This window comes from Lethenteron reissneri, chromosome 9 (assembly GCF_015708825.2).
Source record: "Lethenteron reissneri isolate LAM-NWPU_2019-01 chromosome 9, ASM1570882v1, whole genome shotgun sequence".
Lineage (NCBI taxonomy): Eukaryota > Metazoa > Chordata > Hyperoartia > Petromyzontiformes > Petromyzontidae > Lethenteron > Lethenteron reissneri.
Window position 1 is genome coordinate 12,286,413 of NC_083787.1, and position 26,060 is coordinate 12,312,472.

The following is a 26,060-nucleotide window of genomic DNA, read 5'->3' on the forward strand; positions in this document are numbered from 1 at the left end:
TGTGTCATGTTGTTTTTATTGCAAGGCTTGGCCAGTTTATGCAGTTACCACCTTCTGCTGCTGCCACCCCTGGACTAAGTGGCACACCGTGTCGAGTCCTCCACGCAGTCCCCGGGTCCCTGCCGCAATGAGCGACCGGTCAGATGGGGACACCCAGCACGCACAAAGACAAAGCTCCCCCGTATAGCCTCCAACAGGGTGCTGGGGGCAAGTGCCATTGGTGAGCACCGAGAAGGCACGCACCGGCGGTGGGTGGCCAGCCACCTCGCCCCCGGCCCCCTTTGCCTCCCCAGTGCTGATGTCTAATAAGTACCGCACCAGGCACGTACTCATTTACGGCCGAGTCGACTCGGGTGAGCCCCTGGGAACCGGTTCAGATTATTCGTCACGGACGTTAAGTCGTGAGCGCGAATCCAACGTGGGTCGCGGCGCTACACAGCCAAGCGGTGGCGCTAACCGCTGCGCCACCGCTCCCCGCGCGCTCGTACACACGCGCCCACACACCCACCACCCACCCACTGTTGCAACACGCGTTACACAACCCACAAACACGGTGTTATCTCCCGATCTGCGACACGCTCAGCCCAGAGCTTCCAATCAAATGTCAGTGCGGGAACGCACAACAGCAGTGAGCACGCAACTCAACAACAACACGGGGAGGGGGGGGCAGAGGGAACAGCTGTGCCCCCCCCCCACAAACAACTTTCAGACAGAGGACATGAGCCATAAGCTGTGCCCCCTAGCCAACAATTAAGAGTTCTCATGGGGAAATGGTCGACTCGATAGAGCACCACCCCCACACCCATGGTGACTTGCCTCCTCCCAAACTCTAACATCGCTGCCACGAACCCGTTGACAATTACAGTGCGAGTCTGACCCCAGACGAACACCGACATATAAAATGGTCTCCTTCTGCTGCACCACCATCTCCCAAATCCTTAACACCCCCACCACCCCCCAACCACCTCCCGCCCACCAACCTCCACCCTCTCTTCGGGATCAAAACGTTGCCACCAGAGTGAGCGCCGCGGTCCCAGGTGATGAGCTGCTTCAAAAACGCCGCTCTCCTACGGCCGTTGTGACCTTTGCGAACCGAGCAGAGGTCATCAGCCCCCTCCAACACCCCCCCCCCGGGGTCACCACCAGTCTCACTCAGTGGAGGGGGGTCGGCAGCACGACGTCACTACAAGCTGCCTCAACCTCGATTATCTCTCAATCCTCCTCCGCCTGGCTCCCTGAAATCGTGGGGGGCCCTTCTCCTTCTTCTTCTTCTTCTTCTTCCGCCGCTGCTGTTTGGGCATCTTGGGGGGCCGGCGTTGTTCCGGACGGAGCGTCCGAAACAGGACTTGGGTCCCGCGGCGGGGGCTGGGCCTCGGTGGCAAGCGGCGGGCCGCCCGGGAGGATGGGGGGGACCGACGCGAGGACGGCGATCGGTTGGGGCGAGCCACTGCTTGCGGGCGAGCCACTGCTTGCGGGCGGGAGAGGCGGGGGCCCCGACTGGGGGGGCGCCGGCACGGGCGGTGGCGGCGTGAGGGGGGGCAGCTCGGGCGGTGCGGGAGGGAGCAGCGGCGCCAGGGGGGCGATGATGGCCTCCACGTCCAAGCGGCCGAGGTGGCCCAGGCGCGAGAGATGGACCAGCGGGACACCTGCAAGCAAGCAGACGGCAGGCACACGGGGACACGGTGAACACGGGGGACACGGAGATAGGGGTACATGGGGGACACGGAGACACGGAGACATGGGGACAGGGAGACACGGGGGGACAGGCGCAGGGACGCACAGGGACAAGGGCACAGGTGGCCATGGAGACACAAGGACACACGGACAGGGGGACACAGAGACACGGAGGTACCGGCACACGGGGACACGAGCAGAGCACCACTCAGCATTCCGCCCAGGCCTCGGGGAGAGCTCACACATGGCTTAGGGAGCGATTTGTGTACGGCACGGAGGGAAGTGGGACCTGCCAGGGGAATGCGGAATTTACAACTGGTGGCTCGGAACCAACTATGGTGATGAATGCTGCCCGGCAATCGACACAGATTACCAGCGTCTGACTGTGGTCAGACTCTGGTAATCTGTGTACACCCTCGTGCATGTGTGTACGAGGGTGTATACAGGCGTGTGCACGGTTGTGTATGTGTGCGTGTACGTGCATGTGTGTACGAGGGTGTATACAGGCGTGTGCACGGTTGTGTATGTGTGCGTGCACGGGTGCGTGTGCAGGCTTGTGTGTGCGTGTACGTGTGTGTGAGCGGGCGTGTGTGTGTGCACGGGTGTGTGCGTGTACGGGTGCGCGAGCATGTGGGGATTGGTCTATGTAGACATCAGCGCACGGCGCTATGAACCCGGCGACCCGAGTTCGATTTTCCGCTCACCATCACTCCGTTTTAAATGAGTGCGTCATTAACATCACCATTGCGGAGACGAAGGCGGACGGGCGGGCGTGGTACTGGCCACGCCCCACCTCTTGTCGTTGCCGCTAACGGCACTTGCCCCGGACATCTTGCTAGAGGCGACGCGGCTTGATCTTTGTCTATGTGTGTGTGTGCATGGGTGTGTGCGTGGGTGTGTGCGTGGGTGTGTGCGTGGGTGTGTGCGTGGGTGTGTGCGTGGGTGTGTGCGTGGGTGTGTGCGTGTGTGTGTGCGTGTTTGTGTGCGTGGGTGTGTGCGTGGGTGTGTGCGTGGGTGTGTGTGCGCGTGCTTGGCCCCCACCGAGTGCGCGTGCGAGCTCCGCGGGGGGGAACAGTGCCTGCAGGCAGCGGTCGACGTGCGGCGCCAGCTCCCGCGCCAGCGCAGCGCAGAAGCGCGCAAACAGCTCCGCCTCGCGGGCACTCATCGCCGGCTCCTCCGCGCGGTGGAATGCCAGCACCGCGTCCACCGCCTGCCCACGGCACAAAGACAACAATCCCCCGTGTAGCCTCAACGGACTGTTGGGGCAAGTGCTGTTACATAGGCGGTGAGTCACGCCTATGAAGGCCGGCAAGGCGCCGCATTTGAGGCAGAGTCGACCTTGGGGAGGCCCGGGACCGGTTCAGATAATCGTCACCGGTGTTGACCGTGAGCGGGAATTGAACTCGGGTCGCCGGGTGAGTAGCACAGTGCAGCGCTGACTGCTGCGCTTAGTACACACAAAGACGAAGATCACCCGTATAAGCTTAACAGACTGTTGGGGCAAGTGCTGTCAGCGAGTGGCGCTTATGAAGGCCGGCACGCCGCACGAGGGGGTGCGTGGCCAGCACCATGCCCGGCCGCCTTCGTCTCCCCAGTGGCGATGTTAACACATCTCACCAGGTACTCATTTGAGGCTGAATCGACCTAGGGGACGACTAGGACTGGTTCAGATAAACGTCACCGGTGTTGGCCATGAGCGGGAATTGAACTCGGGTCGCCGGGTTCGTAGCGTAGCGTGCCAACCGCGACACTGCCGCTCCCCACACTCACACACACACGCGCACAAATACAGATACCCCCCGTATCATCTTAAGACTAAACACTCTTCTCCAAGAGTGTTTGGCGCGTGGTAAGAAATGCCCAGAGAACAGCCATGCACACGAGCTGGCTAACATTCAGAGCACCAAGCAGACGTAACCAAGAAACCATTGCTGCGGTGCCTATCTGCTCGCCAACTCGAATCCCATGCCTATAACACCTGATATTCCTGGGCAGCCTCTCCATCCGAGTGTAAACCGGGCTCACACTTTACGCAGCTTCCAAGGATCTGACGAGATCATTTGGTAACTTCTGGGTGGCACAACAGTTGGTTAGACAGCGGGGTTGAGAGGCGAGGTTACGTTAGCGTAAATACGAGACGCATCTGAACGAGAACCGCAGATTGATCATTGAGCCGAGGACGGCCGGACGAAGCCCAACTCTGAAACGTTTCTTTCAGAATACATTTTCCGTTAGGAGCGGCATTCCTTCTTACGAGGACACAGAAATTGCACATCTAAAATTAGAACATGACGACTGGCAGGCGGCAGCAGCAACAGCGGTGAGGTGTGATGGCATCATCAGAATTGGCAATCGCGGCCTCCTAACTTTACAACCGCATGACCCCGACACACAAACGTCGATGTCCTCCCTCCGACTCTCGTCCCAGAGGACTGTGACACGAGACGACGGCTCGGAGGGGCGGCCTTAACCCACAGCAGTGGACCGATCACGGCCGGTGACGAGTGTGGAATGCCCACACCTGCCTTGCAGAATTCGTCTGAGCTCGTGTCACCTGCTTTAAATAAAGGGGGCGATTGCTGGAAGTACAGTGCAGCCTCGCGGCTTCACAGAACCCAGGGGCCGTTGACAGTCCAGCTTTGATCCAAATCAATGCCGGTATTTCTTTTTCTTTTTTCCCCTCCGAGCGCATAAACAGCCGGGCGGGAGTCTGCCGAGCGGCCGGTGCTGCCAAGACGCGTTCCGTAAACAGTGCCGGAATGTCATGGCAATCGCGGTCAATACGATCGCTTGTGAGGTGCGCGCGCACACACAGCGGCACCCGGCACCTTCAGCTGCCAGTCGGCCCTCTGAGCGACTCAAACCCCTCGTGAAAAGATGCCCTCCCTTTCTACGTGAGCCGTGTCCTCTCTCAAAGGGGTCGGAGACTACGGCCTCCTTCCTTCCATTTAGCTCTGTCCATAATATTACTCTTCAGTTTGTTAGTAAAAGGGCAGTGTTCATCTAAGGGCAGTGTTAATCTATGGGCAGTGTTTGTCTATGGGCAGTGTTAGTCTATGGGCAGTGTTAGTCTATGGACAGTGTTAGTCTAAGGGCAGTGTTCATCTTAGGGCAGTGTTCATCTAAGGGCAGTGTTAGTCTATGGGGAGTGTTCGTCTACGGGGAGTGTTAGTCTAAGGGCAGTGTTCATCTAAGGGCAGTGTTTGTCTACGGGGAGTGTTAGTCTAAGGGCAGTGTTCATCTAAGGGCAGTGTTTGTCTATGGGCAGTGTTAGTCTAAGGGCAGTGTTAGTCTACAGGGAGTGTTCGTCTGTGGGCAGTGTTAATCTATGGGCAGTGTTAGTGTATGGGCAGTGTTAATCTATGGGCAGTGTTTGTCTATGGGCAGTGTTAGTGTATGGGTAGTGTTTGTCTATGGGCAGTGTTAGTCTATGGGCAGTGTTAATCTATGGGCAGTGTTTGTCTATGGGCAGTGTTCATCTAAGGGCAGTGTTTGTCTACAGGGAGTGTTAGTCTGTGGGCAGTGTTAATCTATGGGCAGTGTTAATCTACGGAGAGTGTTAGTCTATGCGCAGTGTTTGTCTATGGGCAGTGTTAGTGTATGGGTAGTGTTAGTCTACGGGCAGTGTTAGTCTATGGGCAGTGTTAATCTATGGGCAGTGTAAGTCTAAGGTCAGTGTTAGTCTATGGGCAGTGTTAGTCAATGGATAGTGTTAGTCTATGGGCAATGTTAGTCTACGGCCACGTGCAGCATAACCACCAACGCCTGGCATTTCAATTACACACGAAAACCACGCCGAGTCTCCCGCACTGACCCAGCGTGGTGAAGTATGGTCAAATACGACCCGTACGGCTTGTGGGAGGCCCTCATCCAGCAGCGGAAAGACAATAGGTCTGGAACATCATTCACCCTTTCCCGTTCCGAAACGTCTGCAAGTTGCAGGTGGAGTCCCATTCACCACTGAATCTCGGAACGTGCACGCGGTTAGTGTTAATTTCAGTTAGAGAGGCATAGCGCTGCTGTCTTTAAAGACATTGTACTCACCGCAGAGAACTGTCGCCACACGACCGAACTCTACGATAGCTGGCGCCAAACTGTACGCACATGCATGTCGTCGCAATGGTACATGCACATCATCGCAACAAGGGTGAACCAGGAGCCGTCTGTTTGAGAGCGGTTCAGCCTGGACTCTCCCTACGAGCCCCTGGCTTTTCCAGCATTTGCCATTTACCGGCACCGCAGACGCAATCCAATTGTCACGTACGCGCTCGACCTAACGTAGTTTACAAGTCACCGTGCAAATGCACGTCTGCCATCTGCCGTTGGCAGACCCCCTGCCAGGCTGTGGGTGATGCGACCATGTGGGCTGAATTTGCGCTGTTCGTCAGCACCGGGATTGGGCGAGTGTTGTTTGCTGCGAGAGTGTCAGGAGTGCAAGGACAGCGGTGGCAGCGGTGGCGAGTGAGATCTGAACCAGCCGGTCCCGACAGCCACCACCCTCCACTAGCAGCGGCTTTGTACACACGTCCTGACCTCACCTCAACCTACACCCCAACCTCACCCCGACCATACCACCTCACCCACACCCCAACTACACACCAACCACAGCCTGACTGCACTCACATCGACCCCACCCCCAACCTCACCCACACCCCGACCTCACCTTGACCACACCTCAACCTCACCTCAACTACCCCCCTCACCGCCCCAAACCACACCCACACCCCAACCTCACCCCAACCAGCGTGGCCTCCACGCAGGCCCCAACATCCTCCGCCAGGGCGAGCGGGCAGCACAGCCGCAGCTCGTTGAACGCCGCCAGGACGTTGTTGAGGAAGTACGCCAGCGGCGGGAAGTCCATGAGCGTCGCCGGCGGCTGCAACAACGCTCCGGCCTGCTGCGAGGTTGTCGCACCCTGGGCGCCAACCCCTCTCTCCGGGCGGATTCCCGCGCCGCCCGTCAGCTTGAGCGGCGTCGCCACGAGCGTGTAGGCGTCCATGTCGTCCCGGAACGCGTCGCCCGCCTCGGCCAGCGCCCGCGCCAGCGCCTCGCGTGCCGCCTCCTGGAAGAGCGGCGCCAGCAGCGCGCGGAAGTCGGCGCCCACGCGCCCGAACGACAGGCCGAAGTAGAAGCACTGGCCCACGAGGGCGTCGAGACGCGGGCCCACGCCGGCGCGGAGGGCCGCGCGCAGCGTCGCGAGGAAGTCCGCCACCTTGCGCGCCACCCACGCGTGGAAGAGGGCCCCCTCGCGGGCCGGGTCCCGCTCGCTGACGCCGCCGCCCGACGACGAAGCCTCGTGCGGCGCGTCGTCGTCGGCGAAGACGGCGCGGTACTGCGTGACGACGTCGAAGAGGTGCACGCGGCAGGCCTCCACCGTCTTGGCGACGTGGGCGTAGGGGTCGTCGCGCGGCAACGCCGACAGCACCGCGGCGAGCCAGGCGTCGCGCGCCTGCAGGAACTTGAGGCGCAGCTCGGCCTCGGAGAAGGCGCGCATGCGGCGCAGGTAGCCCACGGCGCGGAGGCACGCGGGCAGCGCCAGCGCCGTGCGCAGCTGCTGCAGCAGCTGGCTCAGCATGAGCTGCGCGGAGGCGCGCACCTCGCTCACGATGGCGGCCACCACGGGGATGGAGGCGTGGCGCTTCTCAAGGCGCTTCACGTACCTGCGTGGAGGTGGACAGCGGCGGGGGGAGGGTGGGGGGTCAGCGGTGGGGATCAAGCTCAGCCGCGACCGGCGCTCGGGGTTGGCTGCTGTCATTAAGGGTGTCCGGATAATGTGGCGATGCTGCTTCTGCTGCGTTGGCAGTGATGCAAAAACAACAAACAAACCTCCAACACATTCGTCAACAACACTGTGTATGGCCTTCAAATGAAAACAACAAGTATATGGCTATGATAGGCGACGTTTCGGGTAGTAGACATTCTTCAGAGCACACAAAGAGAGCGGCAGCCGGAGAGGGGACACGGGCAGAGTGGTGGATGAGTCGGGAGACTGCACTTGGGTCTTGCTGCTTCCGCCGTGGAGGCTCCCTGCGCGGTGACCAGGTCAGGTCACCAGGTCGGGGAGTCGGGCCACCAATTCAGAATGGTCACCTCGACCCGCGGTGGGGAGGGGATGGTGGGGGTCACGTATACTTGCGCGGGGGGGTGGGGGTCACGTAGACTGGTGGTGGGGGGGGGTCACGTAGACTCGCGGGGGGGGGGGGGTCACGTATACGAATGCGGGTGGGGGGGGGTCACGTATAATTGCGGGGTGGGGGGGTCACGTATACTCTCTGGGGGGGGTCACGTATACTCGCTGGGGGGGGTGGGGGTCACGTGTATTCGCGGTGGGGTGTGGGGGTCACGTATACGCATGCGGGTGGGGGGGGGGTCACGTATAATTGCGGGGTGGGGGGTCACGTAGACTCACGGGTGGGGGGGGGGGTCACCTCTACTCGCGGGGGGTGGGGGTCACGTAGACTTGCGCGGGGGGGGTGGGGGTCACGTAGACTCGCGGGTGGGGGGGGGTCACCTCTACTCGCGGGGGGTGGGGGTCACGTAGACTTGCGCGGGGGGGGGGTGGGAGTCACGTAGACTCGCGGGTGGGGGGGGGGGGTCACCTCTACTCGCGGGGGGTGGGGGTCACGTAGACTTGCGCGGGGGGGGGGTTGGGGTCATGTATACTCGCGGGGGGGGGGGGGTGTGGGGGGGTGTGGGGGTCACGTATACACTCGCGCCGGGGGGTGGGGGGTTAGGGGTGGTGACCTACTCGAGCAGCTCCAGCGCCTCGTCGTAGTAGGCGTTGCGCACGCACGTGTCCATGAGCTGCGGCGCCTCGAGCAGCTCCAGCAGCTCGGTGTGGCGGCCCAGCGTCAGCGCGTTCGTGCGCCGCTGGGCCCCGAGGCCTTCGGCGTCGCGCGCGAAGCGTCGGCAGCGCTCGCCGAAGGCGGGCAGCTTGTCGAGCAGGGCCCCCAGGCGCGCCTCCACGTCGCCGAAGTCGCGCAGCACCCGCGCCGAGCACTCGGCCGTCTGCACGAAGGTGCCGTGGTCGTGGTAGGCGAGTTCGCGTGTCTGCTGCTGGACGCGGCCTCGCTCCTCGGCGAGGCGCTCGGGCTCCCGCCGCAGCCACTCGACGCCGTGCGAGCTCAGCTCGCGCAGGTAGAGGCCCACGTCGCCGCTGTCGCGCCAGCCCGCCGGCAGCGAGTCGCCGAGGAGAGAGGCGAGCGAGGCGAGCTCGTCCTCGACCTCGTCCTCAATCGCCGTGGCCATGGTCCGAGGCGCGCGGTGGCGGCGGTGGTGGGGTTCTTCCTGGCGAAACGCGTTTGAAAAGCGTACAGCGTATTAGCGCGGCCAGCCGTGTCGACGCCTCCCATTGGTCGACGGTGAGCGCGTGCTGCGGCGCGGGCCAATCAAAAGAGCCGACACGGCGGGAGTCGCCTATGCGGACTGTGGAATGTGAAGGCGGATCTGGCCACGGTGGCAATGTTTATTAAAGTTGCCGCCCGCGTCCCCGCGGTTTGCGTTGTGGTTGCCACCTGTCCCGGGGTTTAACCCGAGCAGTCCGGGAATTGGTGTTTGTGTGGGAGGAATTTGTTTGTTCCGAGATCTGGTGTTGGTCCTGCATTGTGTTGAGCTTCTCATTACCGTTTAGCGCACTATGTTTAACGTGAAAGTATGGTACAGTACCACGTTTTATTTTGGTCAGTGTTAAAGGTGGTAAGGGTCAGTGGACAGGGCTAGAGATGAAATTTGCATGTAAATGTAAGATCGGAGATAGCTCGGAAAGAGCCATCGCCACATGGAGGAGGCAACGGATGGCAAGCCGCCATGCAAAGATAACCTGATTTCCAAGTTCAACCTCCTTTCCAAGAAGCCAGATCCATACATTTAAAAGTTAGATGGTGACAAGATTGTTATCAATCAGAGCAACAGCCCAATTTCCGACAGCCTAAAATCGGTTTTAGCTAAAGGGTTGAATTTCGCAGTCACCTCTAAACACATCCCAGTTGATGATATAATTGACCAGTGCCCTTAAGGGTTTGGGACACATTCCTGCAGACGTAGCAAGATCGGAAATCGCTGCAATCCTCAAAAATGCTAAGACACCTATTAGCAACATCAGCAAGGATGAGCGCCTTGAGCTTTCTCAACTAAAAAAGAGAGATGAAATAGTCATCCTCTCAGCCGACAAGGGCAATGCCAATGTCATCATGGACAAAACCACATACAATAACACAATTCAGGACCTACTTAATGATGGCAGTTATACCAAAATCAATAGAGATCTTACCAACCGCCTGGTTACGAAAACAAATAACATCATGACTGATTCAACATCTTTAATCGAACCAACCAAGTGGCTTTCCTTAAAACCCTCTGCTGCTGGACCACCCAGCTTTTATGGCTTACCAAAAATCCATAAAGAAGGTACACCACTCCGTCCTACCGTCTCCACTATGAGCTCACCCATCTACAAACTGACCCGATTTATGTCTGAGACCTTGTAACCATTCACTCGTAAGACCACCTCAGCTGTACTTAACTCAGCTCACTTGATATCTTCAATGAAGAAAATCTCACTATCTCCAGGTGATTTGCTTGTCAGTTTCGATGTGGTGTCTTTATTTACCAAAGTTGCTGTGCCTGACACCATTACAATCATTGAAGATTTGGTTCAACAAGGACTGAATGCTGATGTACCAGCCCTGGTTAGACACTGCCTCACCAACACTTACTTCACCTGGAATGGAACATTCTACAAACAAGTTGAAGGTACCCCAATGTGTTCTTCCTTATCCCATAGGTGTAGCCAATGTTTTCATGGAGAAATTTGAGACAGATCCAATCCAGGCATCCACCCTACGTCCGTGTGGAAGACATACGTAGATGATACGTTCATCATCTGGCCACATGGCCTATCAGCTCTGGACCAATTCCTCAACCACATCAATTCCATACACCCAGCCATCACATTCACCATGGAGGTGGAAAAGGAAGGCAAACTACCATTATTGGATGCTTTAATCTATAAGAGACCTGATGGCTCAATGGGACACTGTCTACAGGAAAGCTACCCATATGGATGCCTACCTAAAGCCTGACTCCCACCACCATCCATCCCAGAAGAATTCCCTCTTCAAAAACTGTATACCATAGAGCTCGTTGTATTTCCCACTATCACCATCTAGCCAGTGAACTGGAGCACGTACATCAAGCCCTCAAGAAGAATGGATATTCAGACTACACAATCCATAAAGCTATCACCCCAACCGTTATGGAAATAACCATATGAGGACCCAATCAAAACCATCACCTTTTAATGCTGTGGGCACACGCGAAATTGATTTTGCCAAGACGAAGGTACTCTTAAAACCCACTGGCTATCAGCAAAGATTCGTTCATGAAGCCATCCAGATATATAAACACAGACACAATTTCAACCGATAAGATGGGTACAAACTGAACAATAACTGGAAGGACGTTATTTACCAGTTTAGGTCATAACTGGCTGTGATGTACCCTCCCTACCTACCTATGTTAGCAGCTATTTTCGACTCTCTGAGTTACATTCACTAACACAGCCACCGTTAGCTGTGTTAGTAAATACAACAAAAGCAACAACAAAAATAACATCAACAACAACATCACCAACAACATCAGAATCAGAATAAGAAACGGTTTTAATCGCCATGTAAGTTTGCACAAACAAGGAATTCACTATGGCGGGACGGTGCATACATTGAACAAGTAGGAATCTTAACTTATATAAAAGGTATACACTCTAACTATACTAACGTTACAAAGTATAAGTAATACCAAAGGGCTAAAATCTTTAAAATTATGAATAAGTAGACCTTATAAAATGCGAATGTAAAATGTTAATTAGCCGTATTAAACAATCTTAAAATACAAAAATACAAATAAGATTACACGTTGTAAGTATGGAAAGGTGTAATTATGTAGATAAAATGGTATAGTAAGTGTAACAGTCATTTTAAGTGTAAAAGTCATTTTAAGCCCTTGGCCTTGTTGAGGAGGCCAACAGAAGATGGGAAAAAACAGTTTTTATGACGTGAGGTTTTGGTCTTGATGGACCGCAGCCTTCTGCCGGAGGGGAGTAGCTGGAACAGAGAGTATCCAGGGTGCGAGGAATCGTCCGCAATCTTCCTCGCTCGCTTCAGGGTCCTCAAAGTGTGCAGGTCCTCAAGGGTTGGTAGATTACAGCCAATCACCTTCTCAGCAGTGCGGATGATACGCTGCAGTCTGCTCTTGTCCTTGGCAGTTGCAGCAGCGTACCAGACGGTGATGGAGGAGGTGAGGATGGACTGAATGATAGCTGTATAGAAGCACACCATCATTGTCTTTGGCAGATTAAATTTCTTCAGCTGCCGTAGGAAGTACATTCTCTGTTGAGCTCTCTTAATAAGGGAGCTGATGTTCAGTTCCCACTTGAGGTCCTGGGAAAGAATAGTGCCCAGGAAGCGGAAGGACTCAACATTGGTGACTGGGGAGTCGCACAGGGTGATGGGGGTGAGTGGGGCTGTATTCTTCCTGAAGTCCATAACCATCTCCACGGTCTTAAGAGCATTAAGCTCCAGGTTGTTCTGGCTACACCAGGTCACCAGGTTGTCAGCTTCCCTCCTATAGTCAGACTCATCCCCATCAGAGATTAGCCCAATGAGGGTGGTGTCGTCCGCAAACTTCAAGAGTTTGACAGACTGGTGACTGGAGGTGCAGCTGTTGGTGTACAGGGTGAATAGCAGAGGGGAAAGGACGCAGCCCTGAGGAGATCCGGTGCTGATTGACCTGGCGGCAGAAACTTGTGATCCCAGTTTGACACACTGCTTCCTGTCAGACAGGAAGTCTGTGATCCATCTGCAGGTGGAGTCTGGCACGTTCAGCAGGGAGAGCTTGTCCTGAAGCAGGCTAGGAATGATGGTGTTAAAAGCCGAGCTAAAGTCCACAAACAGGATCCTGGCGTAGGATGCTGTGGAGTCCAGATGCTGTAGGGTGAAGTGGAGGGCCATGTTAACTGCGTCATCCACAGACCTGTTGGCTCTGTAGGCAAACTGAAGGGGGTCCAGTAGAGGGTCTGTGATGGCTTTGAGGTGTGCCAGGACCAGGCGCTCAAAAGACTTCATTACCACGGAGGTAAGGGCGATGGGTCTGTAATCATTTAATCCTGTTGGCCTTGGCTTTTTGGGCACTGGAATGATGATGGAGGACTTGAGACAGGCTGGTACATAACATGTCTCCATGGAGGTGGTAAAGATGTTGGTGAACACTGGAGACAGCTGGTCCGCGCAGTGCCTGAGGGTGGCTGGAGAGACAGAGTCCAGCCCAGCTGCTTTGTGTGGGTTCTGCCTCTTGAAAAGTGTTTTAACTTCTCCCTCCTGAATGGAGATAGTTGTCTCTGTAGTGTGGGGTTGGATAGGGGCCTCTTGGGTGGGAAGGGGTAGTTCAGGACAGTCCAATTGTCTTTCAAATCTGCAGTAGAACTCGTTCAGGTCGTTGGCTAGGCGGGAGTCGTTAGTGGTGTGGGGGGCTCTGGGCTTGTAGTTGGTGATCTGCCTGAGCCCTCTCCAGACAGAAGCAGAGTCGTTAGCAGAGAACTGGTGTTTTAGTCTCTCTGAGTACAGTCGTTTAGCCTCTCTCACCGCCTTGCTAAACCTGTTCTTCAACTCCTTGAATCTGTCTCTATCCCCACTCCTAAACGCTTCCTCCTCCAACCTCAACCTTCTGAGCTTTGCTGAGAACCAGGGCTTGTTGTTGTTGAAGTTCACCCTGGTGCGTGTTGGAATACAGCAGTCCTCACAGAAGCTGATGTACGACGTCACAGCCTCTGTGAGTTCATCCAGACTATTGGTAGCAGTCGTGAACATATCCCAGTCAGTACAGTCCAAGCACGCCCGCAATTCCTCTATAGCCTCACTAGTCCACTGTTTAAATGTCCTCACAGCAGGTTTACAGAGCTTTAGTTTCTGCCTGTATGCAGGAATTAGGTGGACCATGACATGGTCAGAGTGTCCCAGTGCTGCTCTGGGGACGGCGTGGTAGGCTCTACTGACTGTAGTGTAACAGTGATCCAGAGTGTTCCCTTCTCTGGTAGGACATTTAATGAATCTGGATTTGCTGACTGTAGTGTAACAGTGATCCAGAGTGTTCCCTTCTCTGGTAGGGCATTTAATGAATCTGGATTTGCTCGCTCCACACTTAGAATCTAGTCGGCGAGCATGCGTTGGGCCTCTTTAACCTGAGGTCCCGGCGGCAAATATACTCCGACCAAAATGAACGACGCGAACTCACGAGGCGAGTAGAATGGTTTACAGTTTATAAAAAATGATCCAAGGAACGGAGAACAATGTTGCAGAATCACTTTGACATCTACACACCAGCCACTATTAATTTAAAACATATACCACCGCCTTTCGTCTTGTCGGAGAGTGCTATGTCCCGATCCGATCTTACGAGTTGGAAGCCTGCCAGTTGTAACGCAGTGTCTGGGATCAAATCACACAGCCATGTCTCTGTGAAGCATAAAATAGAAGATAAAATAAAGTCTCTGTTTTTCACCATCAGTAGCTGAAGTTCGTCCATTTTGTTACATAGTGAACGTACGTTGGAGAGGAAAAAGCTCGGAAGCACTGTTCGGATCCCGCGTCTGCGTAGCCGTACTAGAGCCCCCGACCGTTTACTCCTTCGGCATCGTTTTGCTGCTTGAGTAAAGCCTTGCATGGTTGTGACTAGAATGCCCACTAATTCTGTCGCTGGAAGCAGAAAAGTGGGAAATAAGTCCACAGGAGTTGTTTCCCTGATGTTTAGAAGTTCGTCTCTTGTCAGAGAACTCCGAAAATCTTGGCAGAACACTGAGTTAACAGACTAAACAAACCACAACAGGGCCCACCGACTGGCTGAGGCTACCATCATCAGCGCCATCTTCTCACCAGCACGGGTGTGCTGAGCAGCAGGCCTCTCTCACCGGCACGGGTGTGCTGAGCAGCAGGCCCCTCTCACCAGCACGGGTGTGCTGAGCAGCAAGCCCCTCTCACCAGCACAGGTGTGCTGAGCAGCAGGGCTCCCTCACCAACACAGGGTGTGCTGAGCAGCAGGCCTCTCTCGCCGGCACGGGTGTGCTGAGCAGCAGGCCTCTCTCACCAGCACGGGTGTGCTGAGCAGCAGGCCTCTCTCACCAGCACGGGTGTGCTGAGCAGCAGGCCTCTCTCACCAGCACGGGTGTGCTGAGCAGCAGGCCTCTCTCACCAGCACGGGTGTGCTGAGCAGCAGGCCTCTCTCACCAGCACGGGTGTGCTGAACAGCAGGCCCCTCTCACCAGCACAGGACACAGGTGTGCTGAACAGCAGGCCTCTCCCAACAAAGGTGTGATGAACAGCAGGCCCCTCTCACCAGCACAGATGACTGAACAGCAGGCCTCTCTCTCACCAGCACAGGTGATCAAGCAAAACAAGACAAAAACAGGGTGCACCGACCGGCCGAGGCTGCCATCATCGGCGCCACCTGCTGCTAAAACAACACCACCATCAACAACACCAATAAAAATATCTCCAACAACACCACCAAAAACATCAACACAATTAAAAATAACACCACCAACAACATCAACAACACCATCACCAACAACACCATCAACAACAACAGCTGACTTGCCGAAGACCGGTACCAGCAGTGTCAAGATCAGCCTCTAAGCTTAGTTCTTTAGTACAGTATTGTTATAGATGTGTCGTGCGCTATATGTGGTGTCCTCCTCTCGGCGTGTCTGTGTGTGGTGTGTGGCGCACACATTCAGTCGGAGACGAGGTAGTTGCAGGAGGCACCGTCTCCCTCTTTGTCTTTATTATCCCATCACACCAACTCCGGCCTCCTCTCTCTCGACCACGCTGCCGTACAGCCCGGCCTAGACACAACCCTGACCGCGTTGCACCGACGGCATCGACCGAGACAGCCAACTCCTGTCCGGCCGCGCAATGATCAGGTGAAGGTGGCAGCGACGAAGGCGGCCATGACAACAGCGACGACGAGACGAGTCCACTCCCAGAACCGGCAACCCGGAGCTCCCGCTCTCCGCTGCTTTTATTCTACTCGGCCCTGGCCGCGCCTCCCTTCTCAAACCCACTAGAGGGTTCCAGGGGCCTTCCCATGAGGTTTTCCGTGACCCTTGCCCCAGTTCCTCCGCCCTGCCGGCACACACCCGTGTCTCTGCTCAACGGCGTGAGTGCGCTGTCCACCGCAGTTGCCGCTGCTGGACAGCAGTCGGCGCTGTGTCACTACACGTTATAAAGTGTTCTTTTTTTAATTAAAGTGTTCATGTATACGTGGGTTTGTAGAAATGTGTTTGTTATTTTACTTATTATATTTAGTTTAACACTAAACAATTTTTTTACTTCTTAGTTCTTAACGGGTTTTTTTGTATGTTTTTAAGATTCTCAGTTTTTAACGGTTTTTGAAACAAGTATTTTTTAATTCTCAGTTTTTAACGGGTATTTTCATCCGTTTTTTGTTAATTAGCAGACGTGTTTTGTGTTCGTATTTTTTTCTTTGTATATCTGTTTTTGTATTTGTATGCATGTTCATGTGTGTGTCATTTAATGAAGAGTATTGTACACTGCTGCATGTCCACGTGTGTGTTACATGTGTGTCATTTAATGAAGAGTATTGTACACTGATGTACTGTGTCATATAGTGGAGTAGTGTTTGATAAATATTGCAGTCTATGATGCAACTTGGTGTGTGTGTGTGTTGCAATGTGTCGTTCGTGTACTGTGTGATCTGTAGTGCAGTGCCCCTTTGCCATCACCGTCGACGCACAGCGGTGCTCTGCGCCACCTGCTCCAGGGAGCCGAGTTCCGCTCCGGGGAGCCGAGTTCCGCTCCGGGGAGCCAAGTTCCGCTCCGGGGAGCCGAGTTCCGCCCCGGGGAGCCGAGTTCCGCTCCGGGGAGCCGAGTTCCGCTCCGTGCGTCTCCAGCACCCCAGCTGCTTGGCTGCCTCAACCACCGCTCTGGGAGTTCGCTCTACGAAGACACCGTGCAGTGGCCATGGCATTCAAGATGGGCTTCTTGCTCGAGAGGTCCTCTGCCATCTGATATTGGGTTTACGAATTGATTCAAAACTTAAGTTCCAACCACGTATTAATCACATCTCGCAGGAAATCAAATCAAATAAATAGGGTTTTATTTAGACACGAACATTTATTTTCCATTCGATTACACTTGCAAATTGTTTAAGATATTATTCTACCAGTTTGACTATTGATGCTGCTTACAGATCAGCTACTAATGATTCTTTATACGTGACTTTACCGAAAGAACCAAAGAATAAGACTAAACCCGCTTCATAATTCTCCTCTTCAATCTGCACTTACAAGACATACCATTGTGACCTCCACTTAAAATCCAATCGCGTATCACTGGATGCAAGTTGAAATCTACATTGGGCCTTGTTCATCCATAAAATCCTTCTTGGCAAATCTGCGCTATACTCAGATAATTTACAATCCCGATTGTCAAACCGAAGAAACCCAACACGTCCATCAAATTGCCTTTAACTTTGCGAAGAACACGAATTGGAATAGGTGACAACGCCCTTACCATTGCAGCACAGACGTTTTGAAACGACCTCGTATCCTCCCATAACATTAAACAAATTCCGAAGCAGATTACTGCTGGATACAGCCACATTTGCCAATGTGATTTGAACATATGATTCGTAACAATGTATCGATAGTTCAATTTTATCGAGGGACTGTTTTAATTATTTTTTCAAGCTTGGGATTTGATGTACAAACAAATGCACTTTAAACGGAGATACTTTATGTATTATTTCAGGGGCGCCACGGTGGTGTGATGTTATCTTCTTGGTCTGGTATGCAGGCAGGAGGTCGGGGGTTCAATCCCGACCCTGACGCCTGTATATTTAGAGTTTGCGTGTTCTTCCCGTGGTCGCGTGGATTTTTTCTCCAGGTCCTGTGGTTTTTCCCTCTACATTTAGAAACATGCGTAGATTTATATTATATTATTTTGCTGCTATAATTTCCACGTAAGCCACTTCGTTGAGCTATCATTTACGGCCAGGTCTCATTTGAAAGAGAAGCTAATATCTCAGTGGACTATATTTTGTACTCCCATCGTTGTTTTTGTATTGTTTATGTAACATTCTATACTTTAATTCTAGATTTGAAGCTTTCGTGACTGCAAGGATTCATACTCTTAGGTTTTTTTCGGTAACGTCACGTAGGTAAAAAATAAAATTAAAAGTTAATAAAAGTAATAATGGAAATAAAATAAAATAATAAATCACGACGTTTTGAAGGCAACACAAGTCTCCGTCATCAGGTGGGACCGTGACAGCTAATATTACCTACGTGACTTTACCGAAAAATCTAAGAGTACATTCTATACTGCCCTACATGACATCTGTGAAAAAGATCTGCAAAGCCCATCGGATTTTTCCAGTATGAATATTAATATTCTGAAATATTGGCATGTGTTCAGGTGGTAGGAATTGTACTGCCGCATCGAGTGTGCGTTTTATCATCTGGTATCTGTATGTGACCGCATTTGCAGTAATCGTATTCAGACCAGTCACAAGTTCGGGGTGCGTCTTACTTTCCAGTCTTAATTAGGAATTTGTTCATGACCAAACGAACCCGGAATACGCCCCGATCTCAGTAGATACTCTGGGGTTGAGCCTGGCGAGTTGCTTGCATTGTACATAACGAGTGTTAGAAGCTAAAATTGTGGGCAGCAGGTGGCAGCGCAGCAAAATCGATTGTGCTGTACTTGTGCTCGCAAGCCTACCCTATCAAGTATAGTCAATCCCACCCCCAACGACTTGCACGGCTAAGTCCTAATCCAGCAGTGGAATGACCCAAGCACTGTACGTGTGTCATAGATGTGACCGTGTCCCGATATTGGCAAGGATACAAACGCACAAAATGCACACACGTGTTGACTTCCTGGAGAACATGGCCCAGCCCAGGCACACACTCTTTATTGAGTTTCCACCGTACATGAATAACTTAGTTCGTAAAATAAGGTAAAGCTTATGCGTGGTTACAAGCAGGCATCTTCGCAGTGGCAAGATAAACACATAGCACCGTATTTATAACACCGTGTGTATATGCTTGTGCGAGTGTGTGTATATATACGTCTACACATATTACATAAGTGACGAGAGGCGTTTTTTTGTGGGGTGCCACGTGAACGCACAACAAACCGAGCGTATACATTCGGGATGGAGATAACCAAATCCGAAACCTTCACTTGTAAATTTTTCATCCACTACACAACAATAACTTAGGCTACCTTTGCTAAAATAAATAGTTCAGAGCTTATACTTTGGCCAGGTCTGCGTCCGTTTGAGCGATCCGGAAAATATTTCTGCACACCGGCACACACCTTATCCATCCTGTTTACCGCTCTCAATGGCTGTGGCTTACTGCCAGTCACGCGCCAACCTCCTCCAGTCTACGAGAGGTCCAGAAACTATTCAGGGAGATATTCAAGATCAATAGAGAAACCGTCAATGCCACCGCACCTCATCGCCAACATTTTCCACCCCCTGCCAGATTCCCGCAGCTGCTGCTGTGCAGTAGAGACGCGACCTCCAAGACGTGCCTTCAACAGTCTCCCACCAACTGATCTTCTCATATTTATATAGAGCGCCTTCACTCAAGGCGACTTAACATCGTTTAAAAAACGGTGACAAAATAGAATGATCTAGATGGCAGGGGCGTGCAAGGGTCAACGAAGGAGTGACTGCAGCAGAGGGTACTTAGGGATCACGAATGGGTAGGGGAGGGACGGAAGGTGTGGAGGGACAAGAGGAAGAGAATCGGCAATATAGAAGAGGCGAGGCTTTAGGTCTTTCCCTTGGTCGCCGGACTCATGGACACCACTCCAATGCCTGCCTTGATAATAATGAAGCGCTGTAAACAGTGTCCCCGGGTGTCCGCGGGTGTTCCAGAGTGTTCACGGGTGGAGCTTGGGCAGCCAACCCGGTCTGATTTTTTTCTCTGTAGTAGGGGAGGGGTGGGGGGCAGTTTGTGAGGAGGCCTTTCATCATCCCGGGACTCAGCAGAGCAGCTGTATGGAGCGAGCCACCTCCGGGTTTCTCCAGTCTTGCCGGATGTCCGCTAGGTGCGCGTCGAAGTCCACCAGTCGGCTGTGCTCGCCCGAGCCCAGCAGCGATCCCGTGATGGGGAGAGCCTCTCGCTCCAGGAGGACCCTGCCCCACGACAAGTGGCGTTAGGAAGAAAAGTGGGGAGGTGAGAGGCGGGCTACAAAAAAAGCACGTGGCATTTTGGTTAAACCAGAAGTGGTTTCACAGGCACGTAATCCAGGTGAGGCCACGTGCTGAATATTTCTTCTCACCTCTTGCCATACACTACTGCGCATGTTTTCAGTAGTAGAAACGAGGACTCTCATGTGGCCTCCACAGTTAGATGTTGTTTTGTATATTGGTTGTCTGGATAAATAGCCAATCAGTAAGCTGGAACATAAAAAAAGTTTTCGATTCCTCAGTCAAATGGCGACCCCAGGCCACTGCAATTTATTTATCTCGTCGCTGGAGCTTGAGTAAATCGCTATGTACAAATCAGAATCTTTAGTTAGAATGGAGGAATGCAATGAGCTATGAAGCTCTTTTTCACAGATTTTCAGTACAAAGTGGGACGCGATTGAGGCTCGCCGACGAGCTGCTGGCTCGAATCTCGTGACACCCGAGATGGGCCCTGCTCAGCCAAGCCAGCTGCCACGCCTCCCCCGCCCTGGCTGGCCTCACAAGTTTGCAATGGTTTTGGTTACAATTTCATAGGAAAGGACGGTATTGCCGGGCTTAATATTAGCCTGGTCTGTTGATGTCGGAGACCCAGAAAACATTTCCACACCACCAATAACACGCTGCATCCAGTATAATGCCTCTCATTGTGGGATGTGGCTTCTTGTCAACATACCCGCCTACTCCAGTCAACCATCAACCTGGAAAATACCCAGTCAAATGTGAAGCTCTGGCATTACTCACTGGTTGAGGTCCTTCCTTCGCCACTGTGCGCTGCCCTGGCTCTCGTACACGCAGATGGCCGGCTCCTGGTGCTCCAAACTCATGCGCTTGTTGTCCAGCTGAATGGGTGTCAGGAGCCACACACAAACACGCAACATCAGAACCGGGCGGTTTTGATTGCGGTGTTCGCAGTGGAAATCGCGTGTGAATGGGCAGGGCGACATTGTGAGGACAATGAGCGACAGAGCGAGAGACTGACAAAATTAGCGACTATTGAACTATTTATTATTTTACCAGGTAAGGCCCATTCAGCTATATAGGTCTTTTTCAGAAGCGACCTGGCCACAAATGATAGCTCGACTAAGTGGCCTTATCATGTGGAAATTTATAGCAGCCAAATATTCTCAACGTATGTTGATTTTAAATATTGAGGGATAAACCAGACGACCTGGAGAAATATCCACACGGCAACAGGGAGAACATGCAAACTCCATATATACAGGCGCCAGGGTCGGGATTGAAACCACGCCCTCCTGTATACCAGGCTAGGTAGTTAACATCTCGCCATTGCGGCGCCCCAATCAAAGCAAGCGGAAGAGATGGCGAGATGAAATAAATTAATTTGGAGGCCACGACAAAGGAAAAGTGGAAAAATTGGGAGAGGTCTTTGGCCAGCAGTGGCAAGTTACAGGCTGACAAAAACAATCACCCCATAACAACAACCCCATGACAACAACAACCCTCTGCAGAAGTGGATAAAACAAGTTTGGAACTACGTGTCGATGCAAGGCGTGATTACCATGACGAGAGTGGCGTCACGGAAGTTGTCCAGGATCCGATCGGCTACCTTGTGAGCGACCACGTTTGGCCTGTGGGACGCAGCACCCAAAGACAAACATCCCCCGTATAGCCTTTAATACACTGTTAGGGCAAGAGCTGTTAGCGAGTACCTATTAAGGCTGGCACGGCACACGGGGGGTGCGTGGTCAACACCACGCCTGTCCGCTTTCGTCTCCCCAGTGATGATGTTTACACACTGCACCAGGTACTCATTTAAGGGTGTGTCAACCTAAGGGAGGCCCAGCACCAGTTCAAATAATCATCACTCTTATTGGTCATGAGAGGAATCGAACTCGGCTTGCCGGGTTCGTATAGCAGTGCGCTAACCACTATGCCACGTCCAATACACATGCACGCACGCACCAACGCACCATCTCAAACCTGCCTTTCTTTTTTAAGAGTCTGTTAAAGGGTTATTTTATCCCATATTGCCAAACACCTCCCCATGGCTTCCATGACCGGGCACAAAGTGGTTTCTGTGAAGGCCATTCGACTGAAACTGCTGATGTCTTCCAGCTCTACATTACCATGGACTCCATGACCCCAATCTCACTGTTTGTTCTCACATCCTGCCTGGCCGCCACCGTGACACGGCTAGTTATCGCTGTTAGCGCTGTGGACACTAAGCCATGGGTCTCGATGCTCTTGACACCTCGAGTCGTTGACGTTGATGTTGGCCTGGTAGTATCCTGCGATTGCCAGGCCCTGCTCTTTGCACCACGCATCGATCTGAAAGTACACACGAACAAACATGAACACAACAACATTTATATAACGCAAAACCTTTTACCCGTGCCACACCACAGGAAAGAAGGGGAGTCGAGGCGCGCACAGAGGGCGTGGCTCAAAAGAGCAGCACGAAGGAGGAACGCTGGGGAGGATGAATGACTCAGATGGCAGGGATGCGAGAGTCACGAGAGCGAAGGAAAGAGTAGAAGCGAAGGAAAGAGTAGAAGAGAAGGAAGGAAGGAGCGAGTAGAACTGAGCTGCATGGAGCAGCTGCTGTTTTCACAGGAGGTGGGGCGAGGGGCGGGATTCAGTGGGGATGGCCACACACAAGTCATGTGATGGGAGGGTTGAGCCGATTAAAGATATACTAGCCTTTTGCCCGTCCAAGGACGGGTGTCTTGCAGTAAATCTGAAACTTGCAAGCGAAAGGCAGACCGCGACATGATATTCATTGCATCCATTCGTGCGCAATTTGTAAGGCCGCGGTGACACAGACCATTTAAAGGTTATAATCCCTTGTTCATCATGACGTCCTTTTTACATCGATGTCTCAATCGCGTTACAGAGATCACGTGACGTGAGGGTTCTGCCTTTGTAGTGAGGGTTATAAGTTGACGCTGAGGACATCACCTGTTCATGATTATTAATGAGGGGCAGGAGGTTCAACATGCGGAGTGATGTCACCTGCTCATGGTTATTAATGAGGTGGGAGGTTCAACATGCGGAGTGACGTCACCCGCTCATGATTATTAATGAGAGGGGCTAGTCGATGTGGAGTGACGTCACGCGCGGGACACACAGACATTCTTGGCTCTTTATAGTAGTAAATAACCTCTGTTCGGAGCGGAGTGGTAGTGTAGCAGTTCACGCGTCATGCAAAATATTTGGCAATCAGAGTTCGATAATAATCGGCCACAGCTGACATGAGTGGCAAGTTATTCTCCAAACCGGTCCTGGCCTCCGCTACCTTCGCCAACCCCAAATGGGCAGCATTTGGTCGGCTATGTAAGGTGCGAAAGTAGTTCTACATACATACGCAAAGTATACGGTCAAACATAACCAGCACGGGTGACCAGCACGACGTGGTTGACGCTTTCATCGAGCAGTGGATTTACCATGCCTAATGGGGATATTGATTCCCCCTCCCCACTCCCCTTCCCCGTAAGAAAAGGTCCCATCGCTCAATGTCATGAACCTCCACACCTCCGATTAGCACGGTTGGCGAAATAAGTTCAACAAACACACACATACATGAAACAAGACCCGCACAGAGCAAACATCAACATGACATGGACCTATGGGGTTAGCTCATATTTCTCTGCCAGCCTTTGTCGATCAGTACTATGCAGCACACTGTAACACATTTAACACAAAAGCAGGCTTTCGCGACCAATATTACGACTCATTATAGATGTTTTTTTGAGACAGATCGCGTGAGTAAACTCCCAATGTGTGTCGTGCAGCCTCCTCCACCCGACACTGCCACGACACTCACAATTCTGGCAATCGCCTGATGCTGGTTGTGGTTCAGCGCGAAACGTCGTACCAAATAATTAAATGTGTGTGGATTGTTATCAGACAAAGGCGGGACGCTGAAACAGTAATAGCTCTAATTTGGCAGTGTCGGGTGGAGGAGGGTTGTACGACACACACGATTGGCATTTTATTCACGAGGCGATCTGACCTCCAAAAAAACAATACAGTTCGACGCAATGATCGGTACCAGATATCGTTACGAATCAATTCCGATCACAAGACGCCGATTAATGATTCCCGGGACCGGTGGCAACCCCAGACCCGCCCGCCTCCAGCTGCGCCCCGACTCGGCCTAGTTGCCCGGCCAGGCTTCGCCCGCCGAGCCGACAAGGCCCGAGGAGGCACGGGGGTCCAGAGCAAGAACAACGGAGCTCCCTCACCAGAGAGAGGGCCACCTCCATCATGGGCGCCAGGGAGAGCGCGGCGTGGAAGAGCGGCACGGCATCGCACAGCAGCACGGCCCGACTGGGGCCGTTCTCTCCTCCGTTGTGGTGGCGGTGGCCGCCGCCTGCGGCCTCCCGGTCTCCCTGCTCGGCGGCCGCGACGTCGCCCTCGTCCCGCTCCTCGCGGTCCATCTTCTCGTCCGTCCGATGTTCGTCGGCGCGGCGCGCGGCCAGCAGCACCCCGCTCACGGGGCAGTGCGGGTAGCGTGCGGCGTGCAGCTGCATCTTGGCGTAGGCGAGCACGGTGAGCGTCAGCTCCACGTCGGCCATGGCGTGCGGTGGAAGGCCTCCGAGGTAACAATGGGGTTGGGGGCTTGTTTTTTGGGTCAACCTCCTGGATATGAATTGTTCTGTTCAACCTCTTAGGAGCTCGATGGTGCGCGCGTTCCGCAGGGAGACCAGCCCCCCTTCGTTTGCCTGGGACGCGCCGGTGCCGGCGATGCCCCCGCTGAAACGTTGACCAAATGTGGAGAAACAACAGGCCACCGAGTCGAGAGAGAGCGAGCGGAGTCGGTGGGTCGGTCCCTTGCTCGCTTCGTCTCCCAGTGGCCAAGGCGGGCGGGCGAGGAGGAGCGAGGAGCGGCAACTCGCCGCCTCCTCCTCCTCCCTCCTCCTGCTCCTCAGCAGTGACGTCCAGGCACTCGCCGTGGTTTTAGTGGTAGGGGTGGGGGGAGAGACGCCGTGGGGCACCATCTTACTATGGGGGAGAAAACCCATTGTGTGTGTGTGTGTGTCTCTGGGTTGAAGCGATGCTGCTGGGAATAATTCCCTGCCGGAAAGCCCTTTGGTTGATGGGATTTGTTGAAAACCAGTTTGGTGGAGGCACTGATATGTGAAGAAGGCTTCACAAACCCATTGTGTGTGTGTGTCTCTGGGTTGAAGCGATGCTGCTGGGAATGATTCCCTGCCGGAAAGCCCTTTGGTTGATGGGATTTGTTGAAACTCAGTTGGGTGGAGGCACTGATATGTGAAGGAGACTTCACAAACCCATTGTGTGTGTGTCTCTGGGTTGAAGCGATGCTGCTGGGAATGATTCCCTGCCGGAAAGCCCTTTGGTTGATGGAATTTGTTGAAACTCAGTTGGGTGGAGGCACTGATATGTGAAGGAGACTTCACAAACCCATTGTGTGTGTGTCTCTGGGTTGAAGCGATGCTGCTGGGAATAATTCCCTGCCGGAAAGCCCTTTGGTTGATGGGATTTGTTGAAACTCAGTTGGGTGGAGGCACTGATATGTGAAGGAGACTTCACAAACCCATGGTGTGTGTGTGTCTCTGGGTTGAAGCGATGCTGCTGGAAATGATTCCCTGCCGGAAAGCCCTTTGGTTGATGGGATTTGTTGAAACCCATTTGGGTGGAGGCACTGATATGTGAAGGAGACTTCACAAACCCATTGTGTGTGTGTCTCTGGGTTGAAGCGATGCTGCTGGGAATAATTCCCTGCCAGAAAGCCCTTTGGTTGATGGGATTTGTTGAAACTCAGTTGGGTGGAGGCACTGATATGTGAAGGAGACTTCACAAACCCATTGTGTGTGTGTCTCTGGGTTGAAGCGATGCTGCTGGGAATAATTCCCTGCCGGAAAGCCCTTTGGTTGATGGGATTTGTTGAAACTCAGTTGGGTGGAGGCACTGATATGTGAAGGAGACTTGTCGTCTGTTTATTTTCGACCATCGTCGTTCTGTACGATGGAAACGTCAAAAAGTTTGCTCGTCTTGAATCAATGCTGCTGACATTATACACTCCTCCCCCCTCACCCCCATACGTTCGTTCAACTTATGGGATGTATGAACCAGGGCCGGATTAAAGTTCATAACTGTCAATTCAGACCTTATTGGTCACATGTGTC

General features: G+C 53.2%; 2 protein-coding genes and 1 long non-coding RNA gene across 3 annotated transcripts; 1 reads left to right on the forward strand and 2 right to left on the reverse strand.

Moving 5' to 3' along the window:
- On the reverse strand, window positions 1-8,968 carry COG8 (component of oligomeric golgi complex 8). The gene is made up of 4 exons (XM_061548305.1): window positions 8,423-8,968; window positions 6,410-7,334; window positions 2,716-2,884; window positions 1-1,646 (listed from the first exon to the last, which is right to left on the reverse strand). The coding sequence occupies exons 1-4, from the start codon at window positions 8,920-8,922 to the stop codon at window positions 1,213-1,215; spliced, it is 2,028 nt and encodes a 675-aa protein (XP_061404289.1). The 5' UTR covers window positions 8,923-8,968; the 3' UTR covers window positions 1-1,212.
- LOC133340299 (uncharacterized) lies at window positions 8,662-19,000 on the forward strand. Its single transcript, XR_009754869.1, has 2 exons — window positions 8,662-8,811; window positions 16,449-19,000. It is a non-coding gene; the product is annotated as an uncharacterized LOC133340299 (long non-coding RNA).
- On the reverse strand, window positions 18,615-24,844 carry LOC133340281 (ER membrane protein complex subunit 8-like). The gene is made up of 5 exons (XM_061548381.1): window positions 24,153-24,844; window positions 22,160-22,236; window positions 21,467-21,536; window positions 20,689-20,786; window positions 18,615-19,893 (listed from the first exon to the last, which is right to left on the reverse strand). The coding sequence occupies exons 1-5, from the start codon at window positions 24,483-24,485 to the stop codon at window positions 19,740-19,742; spliced, it is 732 nt and encodes a 243-aa protein (XP_061404365.1). The 5' UTR covers window positions 24,486-24,844; the 3' UTR covers window positions 18,615-19,739.
- Between the last annotated feature and the right edge of the window lie 1,216 nt (window positions 24,845-26,060).

Bases quoted from the DNA above. Each gene is read 5' to 3' on its own strand.
- COG8 (XM_061548305.1), bottom strand. From the start codon at position 8,922: ATGGCCACGGCGATTGAGGACGAGGTCGAGGACGAGCTCGCCTCGCTC. The intron at 7,335-8,422 runs GTAGGTCACCAC...ACCTCCACGCAG, and splicing joins GAGGCGCTGGAGCTGCTCGA to GTACGTGAAGCGCCTTGAGA. The intron at 2,885-6,409 runs GTGAGGTTGGGG...TGCCGTGGGCAG, and splicing joins TGGAGGCCACGCTGGTTGGG to GCGGTGGACGCGGTGCTGGC.
- LOC133340281 (XM_061548381.1), bottom strand. From the start codon at position 24,485: ATGGCCGACGTGGAGCTGACGCTCACCGTGCTCGCCTACGCCAAGATG. The intron at 22,237-24,152 runs GTGAGGGAGCTC...GTGTACTTTCAG, and splicing joins TGGAGGTGGCCCTCTCTCTG to ATCGATGCGTGGTGCAAAGA. The intron at 19,894-20,688 runs GTGAGTAATGCC...GTCGTGGGGCAG, and splicing joins CGAAGGAAGGACCTCAACCA to GGTCCTCCTGGAGCGAGAGG.